Source organism: Rhamphochromis longiceps, linkage group LG7 (genome assembly GCF_057381845.1).
Source record: "Rhamphochromis longiceps isolate RC_006_pf linkage group LG7, R_longiceps_female_GT1.1, whole genome shotgun sequence".
Classification (NCBI taxonomy): domain Eukaryota; kingdom Metazoa; phylum Chordata; class Actinopteri; order Cichliformes; family Cichlidae; genus Rhamphochromis; species Rhamphochromis longiceps.
This window is the reverse complement of record NC_140563.1, coordinates 57,150,129-57,175,647: the sequence shown is the minus strand read 5'-3', so window position 1 is coordinate 57,175,647 and position 25,519 is coordinate 57,150,129. Positions and strand designations below refer to the sequence as shown.

At 39.0% G+C, this 25,519-nt stretch overlaps 2 protein-coding genes across 7 annotated transcripts; both read left to right on the top strand.

The window, feature by feature from the left end:
* Positions 1 to 403: 403 nt before the first annotated feature.
* sbno1 (strawberry notch homolog 1 (Drosophila)) lies at positions 404 to 17,937 on the top strand. Of its 3 annotated transcripts, none has more exons than XM_085414506.1 (33): positions 404 to 732; positions 2,852 to 2,971; positions 3,061 to 3,165; positions 3,273 to 3,500; positions 3,595 to 3,727; positions 5,325 to 5,425; positions 5,589 to 5,685; positions 5,906 to 6,066; positions 6,344 to 6,477; positions 6,587 to 6,677; positions 6,756 to 6,917; positions 7,080 to 7,215; positions 7,330 to 7,435; positions 8,570 to 8,723; positions 8,808 to 8,990; positions 10,226 to 10,323; positions 10,420 to 10,571; positions 10,698 to 10,889; positions 10,986 to 11,156; positions 11,250 to 11,419; positions 11,542 to 11,673; positions 11,984 to 12,119; positions 12,261 to 12,373; positions 12,464 to 12,535; positions 12,612 to 12,711; positions 12,921 to 12,995; positions 13,086 to 13,232; positions 13,394 to 13,488; positions 13,909 to 13,995; positions 14,213 to 14,350; positions 14,441 to 14,517; positions 14,763 to 14,956; positions 15,170 to 17,937. In XM_085414506.1, the coding sequence occupies exons 2-33, from the start codon at positions 2,852 to 2,854 to the stop codon at positions 15,310 to 15,312; spliced, it is 4,203 nt and encodes a 1,400-aa protein (XP_085270632.1). In that variant the 5' UTR covers positions 404 to 732; the 3' UTR covers positions 15,313 to 17,937. The 3 variants fall into 3 exon arrangements, with proteins under 3 accessions (XP_085270632.1, XP_085270630.1, XP_085270631.1); XM_085414504.1 differs by having other exon boundaries at positions 3,592 to 3,727; XM_085414505.1 differs by lacking the exon at positions 404 to 732 and adding an exon at positions 1,752 to 1,773 and having other exon boundaries at positions 3,592 to 3,727.
* An 838-nt stretch (positions 17,938 to 18,775) lies between these two features.
* On the top strand, positions 18,776 to 24,166 carry cdk2ap1 (cyclin dependent kinase 2 associated protein 1). 4 transcript variants are annotated; one of them, XM_085414502.1, is made up of 4 exons: positions 18,776 to 19,002; positions 22,547 to 22,671; positions 23,259 to 23,385; positions 23,472 to 24,166. In XM_085414502.1, exons 1-4 carry the CDS (start codon positions 18,975 to 18,977, stop codon positions 23,537 to 23,539), a joined length of 348 nt encoding a protein of 115 aa, XP_085270628.1. In that variant the 5' UTR covers positions 18,776 to 18,974; the 3' UTR covers positions 23,540 to 24,166. The 4 variants fall into 4 exon arrangements, with proteins under 4 accessions (XP_085270628.1, XP_085270629.1, XP_085270627.1 ...); XM_085414503.1 differs by having other exon boundaries at positions 18,786 to 19,002; positions 22,571 to 22,671; XM_085414501.1 differs by lacking the exon at positions 18,776 to 19,002 and adding an exon at positions 19,416 to 19,573 and having other exon boundaries at positions 22,571 to 22,671.
* The last annotated feature ends 1,353 nt before the right edge of the window (positions 24,167 to 25,519 follow it).

The following is a 25,519-nucleotide window of genomic DNA, read 5'->3' as shown; positions in this document are numbered from 1 at the left end:
ACCTTTATTTAATTTTGTATTTGTATTTGTTTATTACTTATATTGATTAACTTCATGCAGTTGTAAAGTATACACCCCTCTGTTTCCATCTATTCACTCCCACTTATACGATTCAGGGTCGAGGGGTGCTGGAAGATATTCATAACAGTCATATCCTTTTGAAATATCCCGTCGTTCCAAATTTTACCCACTGGGTTCACATCTTATTTCATAGTAAAATAAAAAAATAGAACAATGAAAAAACGATGAAAATATTTTTTTAAAAAACGAACGATATCGATACTTTGCCTCTATATTTGAGGCATGCGCATATTTCTGTTTAATAAAAGAGAACCAAGAAGAGGTGTGAAAGGAACAAGAAGACGAAGAAGAAACAATTTTCATCGTCACTTCCTATCCAGACCTGGTCGGGTCACGTGATGTGGTATTAGCTCGATGACTCTGCTATGTTTATCGTTTGCGGAAACGTTGAAGAAATGTTGATTTTCACGCTTTTATCAGTTTACTGTCATCGGGGGATGCCGCGCGGCTGCTCAGAGACTCGTTTTTGTCGGCGCTGCCCGAAGAGTTTGACTTCGAAAACGGACGCTGTAGGCCTACACGTCACGTGACCAGCATGCGGCGGAGCGTTTGATAAAAAGATGGCGTGAGCGCGACGGAGCGGATAGGACAACAAGCCCCGAACTGCTGAGCGCTGCCGATCGCGAGCCGCAGCGGCCGTTCAACCACCAGGTGAGCATATCGGCGTGGGAACGCTTCGTTTTAACGCTAGCTCAACTTCTTCGCGAGGAAAATGTAAAAATTACGGTGTTGCGCTGATTGTTGAAGAATAAATTCCAAGTTCTCGATTTGAAGATAGCGGGTAGCTGGTCTGAACGCTCCTTGTTGCTAATGTTAGCTAGCAAAAGCCGCGACACAGTGGGGGAGAGTACAGTGAGTATCAAAACAATGTGAGGGGTCGATAGCATGTTTCTTTTTTTTCGTTAGCTGTGGTGCAGGAGAGTAGGAGGGGTAGCCTGCTGGAAATAGTCGAAGTTGGTATTTTTTAAAACTCACTTAGTGCTGAAAAAACTTGCTAACGTCATTTATCAGCAACTCGTTATCAACTTCAAGGAGCGCCGACGTAACAAGCTAGCTAGAGGTCTCTAATACGGTGTAGTGGAATCAAAGTATCCGTGATCGTTAGACCAGTGAGAGATAAAGTAAACCTGGAGAAAACAAACATTTCCAGGAGCGAGAATCTACAGTAGGATAAATGGACTGACATATGGACGTAAGCAAGTATCCGTGGTTACCATTAATAACATTGAGCCATAACGGCTGTAAGCTTTCTTTCTGAATTTTGTACGTGGTTGAACTTGGCATTAGGTTAGCCTCTGTCAGTTTGAGAGTATTTCACCTTTCTGACTTGTCACTGAAATACTGAATATGAAACTGGTTTTCAGTTTCAGCAGCTTAGCTTTCGGTTAGTGAGCAAGCTAGCGTAGCTTAGCTGTGTCACCCTGATCTAAGCAGGCCAGTTTAGCTTGTACAACATTCTGAAAAACCACGCAGTGGCTGTTGCAGACTGGTGTTTATCTTATATATGTATTCTTTGAGCTTATATAATATTTTAGCATATACGATATTATTGTCTGCATAAATAATAAGGCTATGAACCACCCGAGCTAACGAGGAAGGAGAACCTCTGATGAGAGCAGGAAGTTATAAGAGGGCATTGCAAACACGTGTCTTGTTTTGGGTCACTTTGGAACAAGTCTTTGTATCACACGGGTGTGTAGAAGTTGCTATAGTACTCGACTAGCTTTAATTCTCGTGTTGTTAATCCTACCAACGACTGAATTAAAGTATATCGAGTCAGAGTTTACAAGAATTGTTCATCATTAATTTGCTTGTTTCGATCCTGCAAGAGTTGAGGAGAGTTTAAACATCCAAACAGCTTATATTTGATTGAAACAGTATTTGCGGATTTAAGTTTAGCATCAAAAGTTTGTTGTTTCATGCTGAGTGTGAAATATTTATTTTTCATTGGAAAGCGTAGCTTTGAATTTTGTTTTACACTGATTGTTTTGTACCCCACGTGTGCTTTACATGTGGGTCTTGATATTTGTGGTTTACATTACTCTTTTGGGTTTCCTTTGTAAGCTGTCCCCATTGTATGTCTATGTCTGGTTACTGTAAATGACATGTAAGAATGAGGATTGATTATTACTGGTCTGCTTTTGATGGCAACGTTTGATTGTATTTGTTTAAGCAGAGCTCAGTTTTTCTAATTCATCTGAATCTGAACTAGAGACTAAAATGAGCTTTAAATGGGTAAAAGATGTAACCTTATGAGGCTACACATGTTGCTTGACGTGGAAAGTTTTCATTTGGCTGAAAATAGCATTCACTTTTAAATTCACAGTTGAGTTTCATGGTTGCACAGAGTGAATAGTTTCTTTTGCATCCCAGGGAAGGGTGTCTCTCTGTGTTGGAGAATTTTTAGGGCTGCGGATGAAGACAAGTTATACTAACAATTAGTCTTTGTTTGTATTGGCTGATTACACACTGTAAAAAATGCAGATGACACGTACCTAACACATGACAAAAAGGTCTTCGGATTACTTGTTTTTAGAGGGATTCGTATTAGGCTGGGAATGTTCGCACTTGAGAGGCTGGAAACATTTTTTTGTTGATTTCCCCTTTGGTTCATTATAACACAATTAACAAAATGGCTGCTGATGTTCTATCCACTCCGTGTTAACTTCTGAGTGTGATTTCCATCATACCATCATTATTGGACCTGTAGATAATCAACACTCTAAATGGAAGATGTTTCCATAAGGTTATATTAACGTTTGTCTTGCAGATGGATCCCGGACAGGATTTACTTCTCGCCGCTCTCAGTGAGAGTGGAATTTGCCCAAATGATATTGGCTTATTTGATGTTGATTCTCAGGATGTTGCACAGCCCTCTACAACCCAGCAAGTAAGATGATCCTTAGTTTTTGTTCTTATGGAGAAATTACTGTTTATACATCTGTATATATGTTAATGTTATCATTTGCTTTCCTACAGTCTATCTCCATCAGTGCCCTGGATGTTGGTGTTGGTGTGGGGACAGAGTCAGTAGAAGTTGTTCGACCTGAACATCCTGCTGCAGTCCCCATTGTTACCATCAGGGTGAGATTACAGAACAATATGTTCCTCTTGTTTTAGTTAACTCTGGTATTTTGCAGTTTATGTTTTGCGGTGTGAATTCAAATGTACTATCTTTATTTTTTTACCAGCACAAACCTCAGCCATCAACCACCACGTTTGTCTTAAATCAGCTGAATCAGTTGCCTCCACTGGGAGCTGTTGTGACCAAACAGCCTGCTATTAACCCTGTCAAGCATACCATAACTGTCACCAAGGTGGTTCATGTGGCGAATTCAACCCTGCGAAGTTCACTAGCCCCCTCTTCCACAAGTATTCCCCCTTCAGCATCCACAGTAGTGCCTTCTAACAGAGATCAGGTGAGTTTATGCAGCTCATATTTTCAGTGGGTAAATAGTTTAGTCAGTGGAAAAGCATTTTACTTGGTTATGGTAATCATTCTAATCTCAGCAGATTCAGTTGAAAGACCTCCTTCGGCCCAACAGTGTGAAGAGCACTGGTCTAAAGGGCAACAGTCTGATAGAGCTCATGAAGCTCAAGCCTCCACCTGATATTGCTCCACCAGTAGCAACGGCCACAGGCCCAGGTGAGTTATCATGTGTTCTTGTAAATATGTATTGTAAACATTTCGACTAATACTTAACACAGCAGGCCGCATAAATAAATCATTTCAGGTTCTTCAAATCATGTCATAGATGGTAATGGTCTATTTCTTACAGTGTTACTGAATGTGGTTGTAGCAAAAACTTATTAAGCACTTGTTCATAAGTAACTTATATCAAAGGCATTATCAGAGAAAGACATGGTACCCAAATGGTCCTGAATAGAAATAGAATCGTCCCATTCCTGTTTCCATGCGAACAGCCAAAAAGACTAACACATTAGACAGTCATGTTGTTCTGCTGACGTGTGCGTACATTAGAGGATTATGACAGTTAAAAGTGTGTGGTGGCAAGCATGTCTTTTCATTGTCATTATTAATGCAATGGGGAAAAAGTCAATTTTATGGTTGGCCTAATTTATCAATAACATGAATTAGCATGGCTTTTTTTCAGTGCTCTGGTGGGAGGAACCAGAGATGCTCGTTGTGTTGCCAGTCTGGAGTTTCTTAGTTGAGTTAAAGCTGTTGTGTTGTAGAAATGCTGCTTTAAAAAAAAAAAAAGAAGTAAAAAAACAAATAATTTTTTTTTTTTTTTTTTTTTTAACTTAGTTTGACTAGGAAATCTATGCATGCATTTTGATGTCCCCTGACCACTGAAATTGAATATATGTTTCTCTTCCAGTATATTTAGATAGGGATTTCCAACAGTAAGCATGTCTTTGGACTGTGGGAGGAAGCGGATTTACCTACCTAATGACTTTTTTATATTATCCTAAATGACTCCTAGTAGGGCTGCTGTTAACATTATTTACCAGCATTGTCATCACTTTATTGGTAGGTTAATAAAACATAGGAAAGGGGGAGGGGCAAATAATAACTTTAGAGCCTGAGTTTACGTCATAGTTAAAAGTTTTAGTCTATGAATTGAAATGACTAAAATATGAGAAAAACACATTCTGCATTTAAGAAGTTGAAAACTGATATTTTATTTGAATACATGTGTTCATATAAATATAAGAACTTTATATTTGAAGTTTTTGCTGATTAACATTCAGTCTGCCGGTAGTTTTCTGACCTATTATTTTTGCTATTGTTATACTATTGAAAAGTATTAATAAACATAGGTAAGTGGTGATGGGGTTTTGATCTAGTTTTCATTCATCATTCATATTTCGGATGGGTTTATCATGAGTCTGTATTAAGTCTTAAGTTTAATTTTCCAACTCCATGCCACAGCTGTGACGTTTTAATCATTCTGTTGATAAGAATCATTAAGCTCACCTCAATCCCAGAGAGCTAAAATGATCTTTAAAGTTGTAGTTGGTTGAAGCGGTTGTAACTGGTTTAAATCCTGGCTGAGCTCATCCAGAGCTGAACATTTTCTTTTTGCATCTCATGAGACAGAGATGTTTACCTGGAAAATAAAACAATATGCTAACAATATGCTGTTTATTTGTTGTGCTAACTATTATAGTTTAGCAGAGACATCTTTCTGATTCTTAAGCATTGCCTCAAAAATGACAAGTCATCCATGGGGCATTGACCATATCAGTAACAGTTTAATGGCGTGTTGGTGTTTTAGGTGACTTGAACAATGGAATCAAGAGAGAAGTTTTGGGTAAAGATGCTGCCAGGATCTGGATTCATGATGACATTAAACTACAAACTTTTCCACATTCTCTGGTAAGTGTTATAATATTAAAGGTGGACAGTTATGGTTTTTTCATGTTTTTAATTTTTCTTTGTAGAGTAGATATAAGTGATTCTAAATAGTTCTTTTTGGTCTTGCTTGGCCTTGGCGTACAATTTTAAAAGCAGAATATTGCTTACACATGACTCTATACAGAAACCTCCAGTGGTGAAGGAAGAGGATGAGCCTGAGGAGGAAGAGGAGGATGAGCTGGGTCATGCTGAGACTTATGCAGAGTACATGCCACAGAAATGTAAGTACTACTGTTTTAAATCAAAGAATCAGAGTTTCATCAATAATGAGGCATTTTGTCACAAAGCAAGGAGCTCAAGGCCAATGAACTAGACTGTGGAGTAACAGCAGTGTCAGCATCACCCTTAATCAATACTGCTCCATCAAATCAAACAAGAAGCAGCCGCCTGCTGCTGCTGCTGCTTCCTTCTTCCTCTGACCACTTGGTTTTGTCACTGCAGTAAAGGTTGGCCTGAGGCACCCAGATCCTGTTGTAGAGACCAGTTCTCTGTCCAGTGTGAGCCCTCCTGATGTGTGGTACAGACTGACCATCCCAGAGGAAGTCATTGATAGGGGCTGCCTCTCTGCGTTGCAGCTGGAAGCTATTACATATGCAGCTCAGGTAATCACTGGAAACTGACTGACTATACAGTAACTTTCTTTCTTTTATTCATAATAAAAAAAAAATAAGACTTAAAAAATGCATCTGTGGTTGGTTGTTCCACTTTAACTCTTCTGTTGTTGTTTCACCAAAACTTGCTATTTGAAAACGGCGTATAATATTTAATGTGATGATCTTCTGTTCTTCTGCGATTGTTGTTTAGGTATTTTTGTTTTTGCGGAGTTCTTTGCTATTCCCTATCTTGAAAAATAAAATTTCTTATCTCACTGTACCACAGCAACATGAGACATTCCTCCCAAATGGTGATCGAGCGGCTTATTTGATTGGCGATGGAGCTGGTGTGGGGAAAGGCAGGACGATTGCAGGGATCATCTATGAGAATTACCTCCTGGGCAGGAAGAGGTCACTATGGTAAGTTCTAATATTCGCCACAGTCGTTGACAGATGATTGACTGACCGTAAAATAAAACCTAAACATGTCCTCTGTATAATATTTTGTGTTTTATTGTCTTCTCTTAAGGTTTAGTGTCTCAAATGATTTGAAGTATGACGCTGAAAGGGATTTAAGAGACATTGGAGCCAAGAATATCCAGGTTCATTCCCTCAACAAGGTAAAACACTTTTATGATGTACACAATAATGTCAAGTGTTTACTCACTCGTATGACATTACACTTTTCTGTTTTTCAGTTCAAATATGGCAAAATCTCTTCAAAGCACAATGGAAGTGTGAAGAAAGGTGTCATCTTTGCCACCTACTCCTCTTTGATAGGAGAGAGTCAGTCAGGAGGGAAATATAAGACCAGATTTGAGCAGCTTCTCCACTGGTGTGGCGAAGACTTTGATGGAGTCGTATCCTTTCAGAAGTGTTTCTTTTTTTCTTTTTTTTTAAATGCATACAAAAGGTTGATTAGACCATTTTTGTTTTCATGTAACCACGAGTATGATTAGTTATATGTAAAATGATATAAATAAGATAAATATAAGGGGTTTCCTTAACAAAGTGTCCTTTAGATCGTCTATGATGAGTGTCATAAAGCCAAAAACGTTTGTCCAATTGGCTCCTCCAAGCCTACAAAAACTGGGCTTGCAGTGTTGGAGCTGCAGAACAAGCTCCCAAAGGCTCGGGTTGTGTATGCAAGTGCTACAGGTTTGTTAACAACACAAACATAATTTGATCCATGAATAAATTGGCAGTCTTAAATCCTACTATTATGCATCTTTGTAAACATTAAATATTGTAACAAAAAAAATTCCTATGTAGGTGCCTCTGAACCACGAAACATGGCCTACATGAACCGGTTGGGCATATGGGGACACAAAACACCCTTCAGAGAATTTGGGGACTTTATCCAAGCTGTTGAGCGCAGGTAAGCCTTTCAAGTTGCAGAAGAAGCCATAGACTTGAAAGACAAAGTTCCCAAAAGTCATTAAGAAGTCTGATATTGGAATCAAGGTCATGAGGGGTCTCTCTGAAAAATTTGCTAAATGATTAATGAGGGCTGTGCGGTATGATGAAATATATCGGATGGCGAAAGTAAAACATCTATTGTTTCATATTAGACGCTATCGTTTGTTTCGTGGTGTCGCAAAATACATTGTTTACTGCAGTATTTTATTTATTTTTTTATTTTTTTCTTCATCGTTTGGATGGTCACCACGTGGATGCAGACACAAAGAATACCAACATGGCGAGTGAAGTTGAGGCAGAACCAGGTTGCTCCAAACAGAAGGACCTGTCAAAGCAAATCAAGGGCCATATTCCTAAATGAGGGGCTTATGAAAAGTCTGACACGGACCAGAAAACTGTACTATGCAAATTATGCTGCAAACTGGTCCCCACCACAGACAAAATGCACTCATTTGCAAAGCATGTGTTAAAGCTATTGCTGGAAAAAGGTAGCAGCACCACGAATTTATTTCACCAGCTGAAAAGTCATTCACTGGGAAACGAAGACTGTTTTCAACTTGGCATGTCATTGTCTCCCTGCACACCAAAGAAAACGTTAAATAAATCGGTTGTGATACCTGTGACTGTTCTTGGTCAGTTTTTATAGTCACTGTCTACACTGTTATTTCTGTAATTTGAGGTTGTCACATTATTATTTTTTTTAATATATACGTTATAAGCACAAAGGAGGACATTTTTAATTTCCGCTGTTTTATTTTGTGTCCTGAATTCTATGGCACTATATGGTTGAAAATAACATTTGTATATCATGTATCGTGATATAGCCGAAAAATGTCGCCATATTAGATTTTCCTCATATCGCCCAGCCCTGTGATTAATTTTGTATGTGTGGGTTTTTTTTTTTCCACTAAGTGCTTGCTTTGATACAAGGAGGGAAAAAAATTAAGGATAAAGTTACATGAGCTAACATTCGAAAAAGGGTGCTAGCTAATAGCTTTTCTACTTTTCCACTGGCTGCTTCATACTTCATAGAAGCCTCTTGTAGGTCATAACATGCACGTCATTTTTGCATACATTTTCCTCTCAATTCCAGAGGTGTTGGTGCCATGGAGATTGTAGCTATGGACATGAAGCTGAGAGGGATGTACATTGCAAGACAGCTGAGTTTTACAGGTGTGACTTTCAAGATCGACGAGGTTCCCCTGACTCAGAAATATATCAATATGTACAACAAATCTGTTAGACTGGTGAGCATCTACCTCTTCATCACTTTAATTCTTCCGTTTGTGCTTGCACTATTTTATTTCAACTTTGTCTCCTGCTTCTTCCAGTGGGTGAGGGCACGGGAAAGGTTCCAGCAGGCTGCAAACCTCATGGATGCAGAGCAACGCATGAAGAAGTCCATGTGGGGTCAGTTTTGGTCTGCCCACCAAAGGTTCTTTAAGTATCTCTGCATTGCCTCCAAAGTCCACCGAGTAGTTCAGCTGGCCAGAGAAGAGGTTCAGAATGGAAAGGTAAAACAGTTTTTGAAGTGTGATTAACAGTGATGTTGTTGCCCTCACTAACTGGTTAAACAAATTCATATATCAATATATTTGATATGTAGGGTGTGTCAGCTGAAGCAAGTTTCTGCAGGGGCGTGGACTTTAACCTGCAAGGAAATAAGGCTGCATGTGATAGCTAAAGTCGGGCACACTTGGCAAATTAATCTGACGTGCGAGTGTGTGCATGTTTGCATGCGTTGCTGTGTATGCCACAAAGTGCTACACATAGCGGAATTTAAAACTCCCACACAATCTGAATTTGGGTAGTTGTGTTTGTGTGGCTGTTGAGATCTGTTGAAACAAATAGTGACTTGAAGCAGTAACTGTCAATTGTAGGTTTACTCCACAATAAAAGCACAACTGTGCATCCTGTGACTGTCATTGACAATATGAAAGACACCTGAATGAATAGATGATTGAGCCAGCTCCTGCTCTTAAAGGACCCATCAGTAGCCAAATGGGAGAACATGACCGAATCTCCAATTCAGTTGTTAAGTGATGAAGCGATGAACCATACCAGTTGACAGGGAAAACTTTTATCCTAAAAAAAAAAATCCGCTTGAGGCCCTTGACATAGCAAAATGTAATACTTATAACTAGCTAAAGGCGTTTTGGTAACACTCTTAGTTATTACAAGGTAATTATTATTATTACCTATTATTACAAGGTAGTTATTGCAAACAGAACTCACAAATTTGTTTGGTCATATTGGATCTTATCGAGCTGCTTACTATTCTGTTTTGTTTTAGCCGTACCAAAGGAATTTCCCATCTTTGGGATAAATAAAGTATTATCTTATCCTTAAGCATACATTGTTTTGCTATACACGTAGACATACTGAGGATGTTTTTATCATGCGTTTAGTTTTTTACTTTCACAGCTTATAAAATGTAGCTGTGGATTATTTCCCTTGTTGTTAGTGCATCCCACCAGACTGCAACTTTTTAAGTGTTTTCAGTTTTTGCCAGGGGATGGAATTGAATTGTTTTCCCCTCTGCTGTGGGGTACTAAAATGCACTATGTCTTTATGGCAGCTAAACAGAGAAGTGAATAGAGTTGGGTGTAATTGGAATTGGGAATAACATTAGGGACCAAAGCCCTGGCCACAAACTTTAATAGTGATTTGAAATATAAAGTTGTGCAATTCTGATCATTTGTCTCCTAAATAAGAGAACAAATAAGCTAACCAGTTTTTACCTTTACAGTGTGTGGTGATTGGCCTTCAGTCCACTGGTGAAGCAAGAACACTGGAGGCCTTGGAGGAAGGAGGGGGAGAACTCAATGACTTTGTTTCAACTGCAAAGTACGGACTGACTTAAAATGACAGTTTTGTGACAGTGTGAACATAGTTTTGTGTCTTTATCATGACAATAATGCGATTAAAATGTTTCTGTTGTAGAGGTGTGCTACAGTCCTTGATTGAAAAGCACTTCCCAGCTCCAGACAGACAGAAGCTTTACAGCCTGCTGGGTATCGACCTCTCAGCAAAGAAGACCCCCTCTCCCAGTGACACAGCAGTAGAACAAGAACAGAAGGGCAAGAAGAGGAAAGGTTAAAAAAAAAAAAAAAAAATCATAAAAACATTAATGATCCCCTTAAACTCAGCTCAGCAAAAAGATGGCTCGTGTAAATCAAGTTGTGCTTTTACATCATTCTTATTTCGTTCTGCTTCTCCAGGTTCAGAGGTTAAAAAGCAGCAGAAAAAGCGTCCCCGGAAGCATGGGGGTCTGTCGGGTACGAGTTCAGATGAGAGCCAGTCAGAGGAGTCGGACAGAGACTGTGACAGTGATGACAGCTTCAAATCAGTCAGCTCAGCAGACGAAGATGATGATTTCAACCCATTCAGAGAAGAGTCTGACGATGACGATGGTGAGGATACTAGGGGAGCCTGGATGTAAATTAAAGCATTTCAAAGTGAATTGGAGCAAATCAGTATTTTTTTATTTATTTTTTTCCTCCTTCTAGATCCATGGCTTAACAGGAAGGAACCAAAGAAAGGGAAGGAGAAGAAGAAGAAAAAGAGGAGAAAGAGTATTGATCCAGACTCAATTCAAAGTGCCTTGTTGGCCTCGGGGCTGTGCTCCACTAGGCCTACTTTCACTGCCTCAGTTAATCCCCCCAGCACGCCTGCCACAGGTAAGCATGTTCCAGCATGGCAAGATAAACTTATATTACCCTGACTGAGATTTTTGGAGGTTAATGAATACTGTGTCTTTCCTTGTTCATCAGTCAAGTCAGACAGTCAGGAAAGCTGCCTAACAAGTCAGGACTCAGTGGAACTTGCCCAGAAAATGAAGAAAGAGCTGCTTGAAAAACTGGAGGATCTGGCAGAGGATCTGCCTCCCAACACTCTGGATGAGCTCATAGATGATTTGGGAGGACCTGAAAATGTAGCTGAGGTAAAAATAATTGTTGTATGTAGGCTGGACTTCCACTTCCCCTGTTCACCCACCCCACCAGTTTTTAAGTTTGATTGTCCTGTATGAATTTTAACTTTGCGGATTCTTTAATTGTGCTTCAGATGACTGGCCGTAAAGGTCGCGTGGTCAGCAACGATGATGGGACCATCACTTATGAATCTCGCTCTGAGCTGGACGTCCCTGTGGAAATACTCAATCTCACTGAGAAGCAGAGGTTCATGGATGGAGAGAAGGTAAAGTAAAAAAATTTTTTTTTGTGTGTGTATGTGTGTGTATATATATGTGTGTGTGTGTGTATATATATATATAAAATTTAGTTTTAATCCTTTGGGTTTGTTTGCTTTCACCACCTTCCTAGCATATAACCAATTTCAATATGCAGTTAAACTGTACTGCTGTAGGCCTGCTGTAGAATTGAACCAACAGGGTTCAAAGCTGTGGCTTGTAGTTGACTGACATGTGTCTATAAATACAGACGTCACAGCTGCTAATTGCACTTTTGTGTCTGGAGTGTAACGTTCACTCATCTGTTCCTTCAACCAGAACATAGCCATCATTTCAGAAGCAGCAAGCTCGGGTATATCCCTGCAGGCTGACCGTCGAGTGAAGAACCAGCGGCGGAGAGTCCACATGACACTAGAGCTGCCGTGGAGCGCAGACAGGGCTATACAGCAGTTTGGTCAGTAGATGTTACTCCTCTGTACTCTCAGTACATGATTTTTCTTTGGTTTCCTTCTCCTGTGTTAGACTGCACCCTGTTAATAAAAAAAGAATAATAAAAAGGTATGTAACAAAATTGATGTTCTATTCTCAAACACAGGGAGAACCCACAGATCAAACCAGGTCACAGCTCCAGAATATGTCTTCCTCATATCGGAGCTTGCAGGAGAGCAAAGATTTGCATCCATTGTTGCCAAAAGACTAGAAAGCCTGGTGAGGATGCTTATTTCTTATTTCTCTTAAGTCTTGTAGAGACTTTTCTCTTCATATGTGGACTTCATTTGTGTTCATTCTTTGTAACAGGGTGCTCTCACTCATGGTGACAGAAGAGCAACAGAAACTCGGGATCTGAGCAGATTCAATTTTGACAACAAAGTAAGAACATCAAGCACTTCTCTGAGAGGATGTCTTATGGTTTTTAGGGCAGTGACTCACTCATACTCTCCCACAGTATGGCAGAAACGCTCTGGAAATTGTGATGAAGTCAATCGTAAAGCTTGATACTCCATTAGTGTCTCCACCCTCGGACTTTAAAGGGGATTTCTTCAAAGGTATGACTCATACACTGTTAACCACGGACAGGAGTTATTTCCTGCATTTCTGCAGGCTTGTTGTGTTTGCTGCGCATGTAGTTCATACTGTAGATGTTGCTATGTTTGTTGTATACCTTTCTGTTTTTTTGGTTTTTTTTAATCAATTACTTGCACATATGGTTATTGTCTTTTTTTTTTTTTTTTTTTTTTTTTTCTCTTTTCTACAGAAATTCAAATTGGATTAGTAGGTGTTGGCCTCATAAATGTGGAGGACAGATCTGGCACACTATCACTAGACAAAGGTGACTAGAAACTGGGGAATTTCAAGGAGAATCTCTTGTTTTTACTTCTTGGGAACCTTTAAATAACCACGTGCCTTGTTACTGTTGCAGACTACAACAACATGGGGAAGTTCCTGAATCGTATTTTGGGCATGGAGGTCCATCAGCAGAATGCTTTGTTTCAGTACTTTTCTGACACGCTTGCAGCGGTGATTCAGGAAGCAAAGAAGAATGGCAAATATGACATGGGCATTCTCGGTAAGATTTTTCAACTGCTTTTACAAACACATAAGCAAGGCTGGGCCAAAGGATGGCCTTTGTAATAAATTATTAAGTGTTTTATTCTTTCTTGGAGATTGAATGTTACTGTTGTTTCATTTTAATCATTCAATGCATTTATTTCTGTCCTCTGTTGTTAGATCTGGGCTCGGGTGATGAAAAAGTAAAGAAGGTGGACTGCAGGAAATTTCTAACACCTGGCTACACTACATCAGGGCATGTTGAACTCTACACTGTAAGTTCATATATGCATATGCTCTAGTCAGAGATTTGCATGATTAGTTGGTTCAGCTATAGACTATGTATGAGGACGAGACGTGGTACTGAATAAGTCCTTTTTTTTTCTTTTTCTTTTTTTTTTTTTTAAATCTTACTTTGGGGCAAAGTTGGTGAACCTTTTAACTGGTAATTCTATACATTGAGTTTTGATATTCCAGTGGGGGGGGGGAAGGGAGGGATATTTAACCTCCCCCTTTTTTTTTTTTTTTTTTTTTTTTGTGTGTGTGTGTGTGTGTGTGTGTGTGTGAGATACGCTCAGTCTTGACTTTTTTTTTGTTAAAGTGTTTTCTTACTTTTAGACTTGTTATTTTGTATGCCATTTATAATGTTGTGTCATAGCAAATATGCCCCTAACTTTATGTGTCTTCATTCACAGGTAAGTGTTGAAAGGGGAATGTCCTGGGAAGAAGCCACACACGCTTGGGCAGACCAGAATGGAGCCGATGATGGTTTCTATGTGCAGGTATGGAAGTGCTAACTCTTGTGTGTCTGAATTGGGGGGTTCATTCCTTATTGATCACATTTCATTCCTTATTGATTTTTTTTTTTTTTTGCTCAAATAGCCGAACCTCTTTCTGTGAGTTAGCCTCTAGATTGTAATAAAGTGTAGTTAACTCTTACATGTGTGTGTGAATGCAGAGCAGTGACATATGACGTACATGTCTGTGGTTGATTTTCAGATGAGGAACAACAAAAAAACGGCCATCCTTGTCAAAGAGGTGAACACTAAGAAGAGGCTGTTCTTGGTGTACAGGCCCAACACCGGCCGGCAGGTCAAACTGGAGACGTACGCAGACCTCAAGAAGAAATTTAAAAAGGTTAGATGACACTCTTTCATTTAAACTGTGACAAGAAGAAGACAGAATATTTTTTTGTGAATCATATGTGTTTTGCCCTCCCTGTATTAGGTCTTGTCAGAAGATGCCAAGCAGCACTGGACTGACCAGTACAAGTCTTCAGAAAAAATCTGCTCACACGCATATTGGTATGTGCACTTCAGATTTGCATGGTGCTTACTTTGCTTACTGTATTCCAATCCCACATTTGTTGATGACAGAAACTACTTCTCAGAGCACCAAATGCAGATTAATTTGGCAATGAAAATGGTGCCAGTACTTAATGAGAGGACATAAGCAGCTTCAACCTTTGATGCTTCCATTGCTCTGTGGTCTTTTTTTTTTTTTTTTTTTTTTTTTTTTTGTAAACCTGTTTGTGTTTTTCTGTTGTCAGGCGCGGTAACTGCAAGAAGGCGTCAGTGGGTCTACAGTGTGAAGTTGGTCTTCGGTGCAGGAGGTACTACGTTTTGTGTGGATCAGTGCTCAGTGTTTGGAATGAGCTGGAGGAAGTGCTCACCCCGGTCAGTGGAACCAATGTAAAGGTGCAGATTGTCCGGCTGAGAACCGAAGATGGGCAGAGGATAGTCGGTAAGTTAAGTGACTGCTGTACTAAAGGAGAAGTTCATATTTTGGAAACTAGTCTCATTTCTTGGTAGAGCTGGCGTCTCAGCGAAACTCCTGGTTTTATGTTTTGTGCCTTATTATTTAACAGACAAACATGTAACATGGTGTCTACAGATGTGTAGACACCGGGCTTATGCTCAGACCTTTTTTAAAATTTCTGTGTTGTTTTTAATGCAGGACTGATCATTCCGGCGAACTGTGTGTCTCCGTTAATTAACAAGCTCTCAACATCGGACCAGTGTCAACAGCTGGCTGTGCAGGAGCAGCAGAAACGGCAGCAGCTTCACCCTCAGAGTCTGAGCCACACACACCACACATAGTTTAGGGGCTTTAATCCCCATCTCTACCCCTCAAGTTCACATCCCTCCCTGAAGGGATCTCTCTACACTGCAGGCTCCAGGACCTTCTGCACAACCCTCATTGTTCCTGAGGGTCAGAGGTGTGGTACCAAGCTGTGGTGACACTCGGATGTAAAGCAGTGGTTGTATAGAGAAATTTTCTTTTTTCTTCTTCCCTTTCCCTCCCCCCCAACCCCCAAAATTTGTAATCTCCAGAGACTCTTCCTTTCACCTGGAGATATTTGACAGGTGATGTATTTTCCTCTGACATTCAGAGTGAGAAGATTTGTGACTTTAAGAGAGCATGTTGATCTGAGTTATCCACTCCTCACTGATACTTTACCCTGTTTTACCCCAGAACCACCTCAGTATGAAACAAAGACTTTTTGTGGGTCTGGACCAAAAGTAGATGAAGCAAAATCTGTTTTTTCAGAGTCAGAGGAAAGTCACAGATGGGCATATAGTGCTTAACTACAATCACATATTAATGTATGCTAGAGACTCATTATATTAGATATTACCCAGCACTACCTGCAGCGTAAGAGTTCTTGTTTTTTTCTGAAGTAGAAAAAGTGATGCAGTTTACTGCAGGAAACCTTTTGCTTTTGGGGGGGGGCTTCTGATGCACTGTATCTGGCATATTTGCTCATGAGACGGTAAAAACCAAATATTCTTATTGTCAGGTTCCACTTCCTTCTAAAATCAGGCCAATTTCTGTTTTTGCTCATCTGTTTTTCACACAGGTCTCAGATTCCTTAAAGTTTCTTTGTTTGTTTTAATGTTTAACTTGAACATTTTGTTCCTCTTTGTCCATGTTGGAACTTGATCAGCCAGTTGTTTGTGAACGTGCATTTGCCTGAGTACTTGGAGCTACAGCAGTTGGTCACCTTCACAAAGAAATGATTTGGTTATTTTTGCATCAGCTATCCTCTGAGTTCTATATACATAGGGTGTTAAAATGTTAGAGATGATGAATATTAAGCAAACTGGGGAACTAGGTACAATAAATACAATTTAGTGTTAAAGTATTGAAACATTTAATAAATGGTTTATGGCCTTTATTGTAGCTACAAACAGATGGTGTTAAGAGTTTATCTCCTCATGTGAGGGCCTTTAACATTACTATACAGTGTTTCCCTTTACTATCAGAGGATTTAAGGGGCAGGTGGTGATAAAATGCAGAGACCATAAATTACTGCAAAGTGCAGTATAGACTCACACTGCACTGAAATGAAACAAAGCACATCAATTAGGCAACTGTAATGATTGTTTCAGTGTCGTCATTTGTTCAGACGTGGCAGCATTTGAATGCTCACAAGAAGAAATATCATAGACAAAAGTGCTAAATAATTAAAGCTACATTACAGTGCTGTGAATCAGTTGTTAAATGTTTACTTGATGCTTAAAAAAATTTTTGGCAATAGAAAAAATTTAGGTCATAGTTTGGGGTCGAGGGAAAACTATTTAATATTGTACTCCTTTCCAATCCATTACAACAGTTTTATTTCTTGACTTGGTCTTTAGCGGGCTGCTATTAAAACAGAGAAAATGGCAAAAAAATGATTAGTTTTTAAAAAGATAAAGGGTTCCTGAAAAATTGTGAAATGCATGTTGTTGACAACAGCCTTTTTCATGTGTGCGTATGTTCAAGGTTTCACAGCAGTCTGCATCACTGTCCTTCTCAGCGTTTTTTTTTTCTTTTTTTCTTCTATTACTTTGATTTTTTTTTTTTTTTTTTTTTTTTTTTGGTAAATGTAAATCTGCTCAGGGGTTAAACTCATACGAAGACCCAAACACAAGAGTTTTACAGTGTATTGCAAATGCATGATTAGAACTCAGTGGTCCTTGGACATCTTTGCTCAGTACAGTTGCTCTGTGTGTGTTTAGCTGTATTTACAGCTCGTATGTGTCAAACATCCAAACATGGTTCTCCAGTTTCTCTGCTTTCTTGTAATTAAGGTCTGTTTGTTGTACAGTCCACTTTTTCTGTTGAGCCTGTACCACCTCAGTCATATGTTGTGTGATGCTCGACCTGCCCTGGAAGGGTCAGAGCAAAGTCTGGATACGTGAGCTGTCCCAGTGGTGATAATTAAACAGAGGATGTGTTTGATTCCTAAACCTGTGGAGTGGTTACTGTTAGGTGGAACAAGAACAAATCTTTGTATCATTTGTACAGTTTGTAAAATGAGTCAAACTGAAATTGTTCATGCATCCTTTTTTTAAATTTTTTTTTTTTTTTTTTTTTTTTTTTATGGTGGAGGGAGAACTTATTCGTTAGAGCTTGCTCTCTAATTGGAAGTCTCATTTTAACTTGAATGTGCACCATGTACAGACCAACAACTCATGTTATTTTATCTTTTGGGCTGGTGGCTGACTTGGAAACATTGTTTTGTTTTTGTTTTTTTCCTGTTTTTGTTTTGTTTTTTTAAAATGCTGTCAAAATGTCACGGCAGATTTAGCTCATCTGAAGTTGAAACACTTGAAGGACTTAAATGTTTTTTCCTTTCATTATTGCACGAGTTGCACTACTGACAAGAGTTGTACAAAAGTTCAAAATTACCTGTATATGACTGAGTGCAATGCTCAATAAAGCTTGGTATACTTCTACATTGTTGTGTGTTGTAATACTGAAAAGCTACTGCATTACATTATAGAATTCTCCAGATATGCAGACTACAGTTACAGATGACTGGACTTGAGTTCTTCCAGAAACATCAGTTAATCGTTTATCAAAAAACAGCAACTAGCAATATGAGATGACAAGTGTGGTATGCTTGTTTTTTGTTTTTAATGTAGGCACTCTATTTTATTATTAAAGGCAGTAATGCAACTCTTAAAAATATTCCTATGAAAAGTAAAAACACTGCATGTGAGAATGCTGCGAGGTACTTACTCTGTATTTATTTATTTAGGTACTTTAACTACACTGAGAGCTGTACTTTATAAGTGCAGAAAAATCATTATGCATGCATATTAAACGTGTAAGGTGTATATGAGCATTTATAGCTCTATTACTTTAGGTGTTGCTAATAAACTGCCAACTAAGTATATAATGCCATTACATATAATTCCCACACACATAAGTTAATACAAAGTGCATTAAACACGAAAGCATGGTGAAATACTCTCAGAAAGGCCGTTACGGTGTTTTTATGGAGCAATTCTCCAGCTCCTTAAAATGTCAGACTAATTATTTTTTTGTAAAATAATAATTTAAAAAAATCCATAAAAACTGCTGTCTTCTAAACCTCAAGCTTTATATGGTGGTTTTATTGATGAGCTCCCGCTGCTTGCATTGCGCCAAGATTGCAATTACCAAAATTAGGAACGTTTATTTTGAAATGATTTAACGCTAAACAGTTCATTTTTCACCCTGTTATGTGCGCCTTCGTTTTTTGGGGGGAGTGGGGGGGCAGAGTGGGCAGGGGTCCGGGTCATGACCCTGAGAGCCACGATTGGACCACACTTTTGCCTTTGTGTGTCCAACCATGTGGCCAAGAGTACTGATGGGACATGAAGAACTGAAATGACTCCTGAGCACATTTTTGAAAAACTGAAGATAACCAAGTCTCCGAAATAAGAGCGCCTGCTTCCAACTCCAGTTACTTTTCTTTTTAGGTAAAAGCAGACTGCTATCAGTAGTAATGGATACGACCCCTCAGACAAAGACAGGTACGCTGGTTTTCTTTCATACTTTATCTTAAAAAAAAAAGAAAAAAATATATATATTAAAAAAAATGAGTGAGTATAAAGTTTAACCTCAAATACATGTATCCACGTCTGGTTGCCTATTCTACTTTAAAAGTCTAGTTTCTCCTTCATAATGTTGTGTAAAAAATTACGTTTAAAACATCTAAACACATATCACGTTTAAACACTTTTTGTTAAAAAAAAAAAAGTATTTTAAAAGTGTCGTTAAAGTAAACTCGGGATAAAGGTTGGCAAATGTGCTTAAAATGCGTGTTAAAGCGTGCGCGAATTTGGTCGCTTTGTGGTGAAATGTGCTTCTTTTAACCGTTTTCTTGATAATCCGCAGTGGATAGTAGCAATGTTAAAAAGCACAGTGGGTGTCAATATAAAGTGACGGCCATATTTGCCGGTGCCGCTGTTGTAAACAAAAAGTGAGAGACAGACGCTTCACTGAATTTCGGGTCATTTTTATTTCTTTAATTTACAATGTCTTTGGGAATGTCTTACAAACCCAATGTCCATCAGCACATTCCGGGAACTTCTGGGAACCAGGGTAAGGAAAAAACGGCGGAGAAAATCAAAGTATCCGTCTGTTAAATCGAGTGTTAAATTCGGGGTCTCGGAGAATACCTGGAGAAAGACCGTGTCTGTAGTTTTTGTCCAGTTATATATATAGGGTCAGATCCTGGGAGCTAGGCTAATTCATATCCGCCATTATTACTAATGTAAAAGAGCGCCATCCGCGATACAAGTCGGCGGAGAAACACGGTGGGGATGTGAAAGGAGTTGGCGGCGGTTCCTACAGTGTCGATATCCGTCGTCCGGGGTCGCGGTCCCGCCGGGTGGGTGCCGTTACACGGTGACAAAAATGTATCACTTATGTCTTCTTGAGCCAGCCTTGTTCCGTTTCCTCCATGATGCTCCTCGGTCGGAGCTGCCGATTGATCTGCCTCGAATTTTTTTTATGTCTCTTCGAGGACATCTCGTGTTGGAGGTTGAATATTACAAGCGAACAAAGCGACAGGGGAGCGGTGATTATGGAGGTGCATGTGCGTGGATGGAAGTGTTCAGATCCCCCAGTTTCTTTATGTTACCAGCCAAAACGTAAAACAATACAAAAAATCAATCTGCTCAAAGTAAAGGTATGTGTTATATAGAGAAATGTCTGGAAGAGTAGTGGGAAGAGTTAAGAATTAAAAGAAAGAAGGAGAAGGAAAAAATAACAATAGGAATTGTCGTTCCAATTCAAGCTAATGGTTGTGTACAGATTGCTATGTGGGTATTTGGTAAAATTGTAATTCAAAAATTCTATTAGTAACAAGTGAAATAATTTCTATTTTTAGCACATGAATAAAGTGCAAAAAAATGATTTTTCCCCCCCTAACAGACATTCTCTTATGAGATTGTTAATATTGATATTTCAGTGCTTTTGCAACATTTTACCCATTTTACTTCTACTTGCTTTACTTTAGTCCAGAGGTAATGAGTCCAGATAAAGGTTGCCAGATACATCTAAAGGTCAATCCTCCTAAATTTCATCACCTCTCCATTTTCATAAGACTCTTGGCATACCAAAGATGATATCACCTATGTCCAACAACAATTTTTAAGTAGTTTTTATGGCTTCATAAGCTGCTGATTAGCTTTATCTTTAATAGGACTGACAATTTTTTTAGTAGGTTTATATTAATCTACTGTACTGTAGTCTTAAACCACCCCTCATTTCTTTATATTTTGCTAGGGAAATGGGAAATGGATGTAGAGATTTATTGAATCATGTGCAAACATACATGGGAATACAGTATATAATGCAAAAAGAGAGTTTATATAATTCCAACAATCTCGAAAGTTGAAGCTTTGTTCTTCAACACAGCCTTAACTCTCATAGGAACTAGGAACATAGGAACACTGCTTCAGAGTAAGGGGAGGTCAGACTGACTGTGTTCCAGTAAATGTTTTTGTATCCAGGTATGCTAGAGCATACCTGGATACAAAAACATTTCCCAAACATACTTACTCCAGTATGTTTGGGAACATTATCATGGTGAAAAATGAAACGCTTGCATAGTGGATCAAAATCTGATTGTACTTTTCTCCGTTCACAATCCATTAATTTTGACAAGAGCCCCAACATCACTGGCTAAAGTGCATCCCCAAACCATGACAGAGCTTTCATCCTGTTTTATAGATGGCTGTAGTGCTCTCCTGACCTTCTCGGTACACAAACTAAAAATTTGAACGCCCTGTTGCTGGTGATTTTCAGCCCAGTTCTTGTGTAACTTGGCATACTTGAGCCTTTTTCCCCAGTTTCCCTTCCTTAAGAACAGCTTCTTGACAGCTACGCTTCAGCTGAGCCTGTTTCTGATGAGGCTTTGGTGAATAGTAGGTGGATCACCTGAAGGGCCAGATGCATCTCTCCTGTGACAGATTTTTTTTCTCCTTTTTCTTAAACATATGACATTCAGATAAGATAACCCAGGCCTAAAGATAGCTCTTTAGGCCTTTGCTCCTCTTTTGTCCTCCAAGTTCTCCATATTGGTGTAAATATACTCTATTATACCTGACAAACTGTGTTATTGTTGGCATTTTTCATAGTCATCTAAAGATGTTTACTTCTGCAGCAGGCTGCTGGTAAAAAAGCGCCTCAAGACAGAATTTAAATTGGTTCTTTGCTAAGTCCTCTGTCATGTAGTAACAAAACTCCTTGATAATCTAAGTTTTGTGCCTTTTTCAAGCTTGAGTGATTCATAGATCAGTGTTAGGTGGCTTTACAAAGAAAAAGAACATTCCTTTGAAGGTGATCAGGTACAAGGACTGGACTGAACTTTAAACAACCTTCATTGTTCAAGATGACTTTCAAAAATGATAAAGTCTGTCTTCTTGGAAGAAAAGTATAAAGATTCACTGGTATACTCATCTCTTTTCTTCATGTCTGAGGTCACTAAATGGGTGGTTTGATAAAGGTTTTGAGTGTGATGACAGTAACAAGCACTGCTGCTGCTGAAACTAGAAAATCACTTCACCCCGCCTGGGCTCACTTTCTTGCGGCGTTGTACTTTTAATGTTTTCTGTGTATGTGTGTTTGTGTGTTTGTGTGTGTGTGTGTGTCAGAGAGGAGACACTACACCTGTGAGAAGAATAATTGCTGCTTGTGGTGAATGCTGTAGTATATTTAATTCGCACACATGTTCCTAAAAACCTTTTACAGTATATGCATCTTTTCTTTAACTGTAATGTGAAACATATGCACTGTCAAGCCCTGCACCATCAGCATCACCTCCCTGCTGTTTCCCACACCACAAACACTGAAGAGCTTCCTTTGTGAAACTGCTGACTATAAGAAAAAAAAAAAGCCTGCTTTACTGCTCTGATAATACAATTTCCATTAAAAAAAATATCTTTAATGGCAAACAGTTTCTATTTGTAGTGCCTTTTAACCTTACAGGTTCTCTAAAGTGCTTTAAAAGTTGACCAGTTGGTTGGTTTCGAATATATTTGATTTGTCTGTCTATTTTGATTTTGACAGGAGTTGTTTTTGAATTGTCCACAGTTGCAAACCTTCAGTCTCCCTCAGCAGCTAACCTGGCCACGCTGCAGTCCTACAGGCCCCTTCTGAGTGACTACGGACCTCCTTCTCTGGGATTTTCACAGGTAACTACTAAACTCACTGCATACCCCAGCTCGTAAAGGCAAAACCAAACAAACATACTTTTCCAGTTTTTACATTTCCTTCATTGCCATGGAAGATACAAGATTGTTGTTTGTTGAGTTTTATTTGTGCAAAACTGGAGAACATTGGCCTAATTACTTCATATTCATATCAACTTTACAGTCCAGGTTTCAACATAAGTCATATTTGTATATTAAAATTGCATTTACAGTCCGTCAAACCACCCATATGATGAAAAGCAGTGTTTTTACCTGTTTATATCCAGTGGTGGTCTTTTACACAGCAGCAGCACAACTGAATCAAGAAGTGGTGATTCCTTAGAGATTTTAAGCAGGGCTGCTTATGTCACTCTTATAGTGACATGAAATACCTCTGTGTCTGCTGTAGTGTTGGGACATTATGAAGGTCAATTTTAGACACTACTCTCCACCCCGGACTCCACAGGTCCTAATTTTTGGTATCAAACTGTACCAAGTATCAAACTGTACTGTGTTGATAAGGCTTCATTTTGCATATCAGAAACCAGTTTAAATGTATTGAACCTGACTGATTTTTGCTTTAACTTCAGGGCTCTACTGGCAGCCAAGTGCCTCAGAACAAATATGCAGAGCTGCTGGCCATCATTGAAGAGCTCGGAAAGGAGATCAGACCCACATACGCTGGAAGTAAGAGTGCAATGGAGCGACTGAAAAGAGGTAACCTTGATATGCAGAGCAATACAAAAGCAGCATGCAAGCATTAACATTTCTCAGACTAAATGTGTATTTGTTTTTCTTCAAAGGAATAATCCATGCCAGGGGGCTGGTGCGTGAATGCTTGGCTGAGACTGAGAGGAATGCAAGGTCCTAGCTAAAAACGCCCATTCCTCCCTGCAAGAACTACCTTTCATGAGGAGAAAAAATAACTTGCATGGCGTTTCCTTTGCAAGGAGGAAGTAAATGAACAAAGGATGGAACAGCAAGCTCCTCAAGAGAGAGAGAGAAAAAAAAAGAAATACAGTAATGCAATTTGTGACTCCTGAGAGCTCTGGAGGATAATTTCAATCATGTGTGGGTTACTGGAACTAAAATGAGAGATATCATGTGTTTGTTTGTTTGTTTGTTTTTTTGTTTGTTTGTTTTTTATGCCCCATTTTTTTGGATCATAGTTTTGACTTCATATTTAAAGCATTGGTTTATGCATGCAAATGGGCCCATAGGTTAATTGTAGACACTGCATGGAGTATACAGGTGTAGATGGGGAGGACTTTTTCTTTGAATTTTTTTTAAACTTTGGGTTTTTTTGGTAGTGGTTGGTCTGATTTTCAGACCCCTTTAACACCTAGCTAAGTAAGGGAGGGACAGAGACGTGCCAAATGCATCGGTTGATTCGTGTTGAGGTTGGTTTTGGTATTAAAGGGAGGGAAAAAAAGGAAAATGCTGTTAACTTGCATCTTTGTATGTATTTATTACTCAGTGTAATAAATTGTATTTTCAATATAGTTGTCAACATGATTCATTGTACGTATTCAAAGTACATTACTTTTTCCCATGTACACATGGTTCAAGAGACTACTGGTATATTGTACTATCCATCCATCCATCCATTTGCTTCCGCTTGTCCTTTTCAGGGTCGCGGGGGGTGCTGGAGCCTATCCCAGCTGTCACAGGGCGAGAGGCGGGGTACACCCTGGACAGGTCGCCAGTCTGTTGCAGGGCTAACACATAGAGACAGACAACCATTCACTCCCACATTCACACCTATGGGCAATTTAGATTGATCAATTAACCTATCCCCACTATTGTACTATCCATCCATCCATCCATTCGCTTCCGCTTATCCTTTTCAGGGTCGCGGGGGGCGCTGGAGCCTATCCCAGCTAACTATTGTACTAGTTATAGCTAATTATAGAAGGCAATGATTGTCTGTCAATTAATTAAATTTGACCTACTAATAAATCAGCACCTACCTATAATGACACATCTCTTTGGATGAATGGATGATGGATCAGTAAACCATTTTGGTCCAGGTTGAAATATATCAACAGTTGGTTAGTTTGCCATGATGATGGACATAACCATCATGATATAACACATTGTAATACTATTAAAAGCTAGATGAAAGTAGGCTGAATCAGAAAGTCAACTGCACCGAGTGCTCATGTGGTGGTGACCTGCCAATCACAAGGTAGGTCGTACGCCTGCCTGAGTTCTATAGACTTATCCATGCCAAAAGGGAGAAAATATTTCTCTCAAACATTTAACAGTTATTAACAATTAATCTGCTATTCACTGAGCATTAATTGACAAATATTTTGATGACAAAGTGCTTCTGAGACCTGATGAGTTACTTCTGTATGACAATAAATCAGCCCCCGCTAACATATCCCAGCTTTATCTTTAAGCAGTATTTTTCATATTCTCTAAGGCCTCTAATATATAAAATGGATTCTTGTGTGACATATTTTGTGTTCACAGATATTGTGAAATACCCATAATTAAGAAACCTGCAAATTAATGCCAAGCCAAATGGGAGATGCAAGATCTGAAATCAAAATAGAACATCTGACTCGTTGTGACAGTGGACATGGGGTTCCTCCACATGTTTGAATAATCAAAATGCAACCAAACAAACAAATAAGTACAAAATTTCAAATACATTTCAAAAATGAGAATGTGATGAATGGATTCATATACTTTTTGAAACTTTTTACTCTGGTTGTTCCACAAACACACAATATGGTTTGGTGTACAGGTCTGACTGTCTTGAAACCAAATTATATTATATGCAATTGTATATACTGTAGTCACTGTTTTACATTCAAAAGTACTTTAAAAAGGAGCCACTCTC

Coding starts and splice junctions, on each gene's coding strand:
- sbno1 (XM_085414504.1), top strand. CDS start 2,852: ATGGATCCCGGACAGGATTTACTTCTCGCCGCTCTCAGTGAGAGTGGA. Junction 5,686..5,905: donor AGAGTACATGCCACAGAAAT/GTAAGTACTACT, acceptor TTGTCACTGCAG/TAAAGGTTGGCCTGAGGCAC. Junction 6,918..7,079: donor GCGAAGACTTTGATGGAGTC/GTATCCTTTCAG, acceptor AGTGTCCTTTAG/ATCGTCTATGATGAGTGTCA.
- cdk2ap1 (XM_085414500.1), top strand. CDS start 19,507: ATGTCTTTGGGAATGTCTTACAAACCCAATGTCCATCAGCACATTCCG. Junction 19,574..22,546: donor GGGAACTTCTGGGAACCAGG/GTAAGGAAAAAA, acceptor TGATTTTGACAG/GAGTTGTTTTTGAATTGTCC. Junction 23,386..23,471: donor AATGGAGCGACTGAAAAGAG/GTAACCTTGATA, acceptor TTTTCTTCAAAG/GAATAATCCATGCCAGGGGG.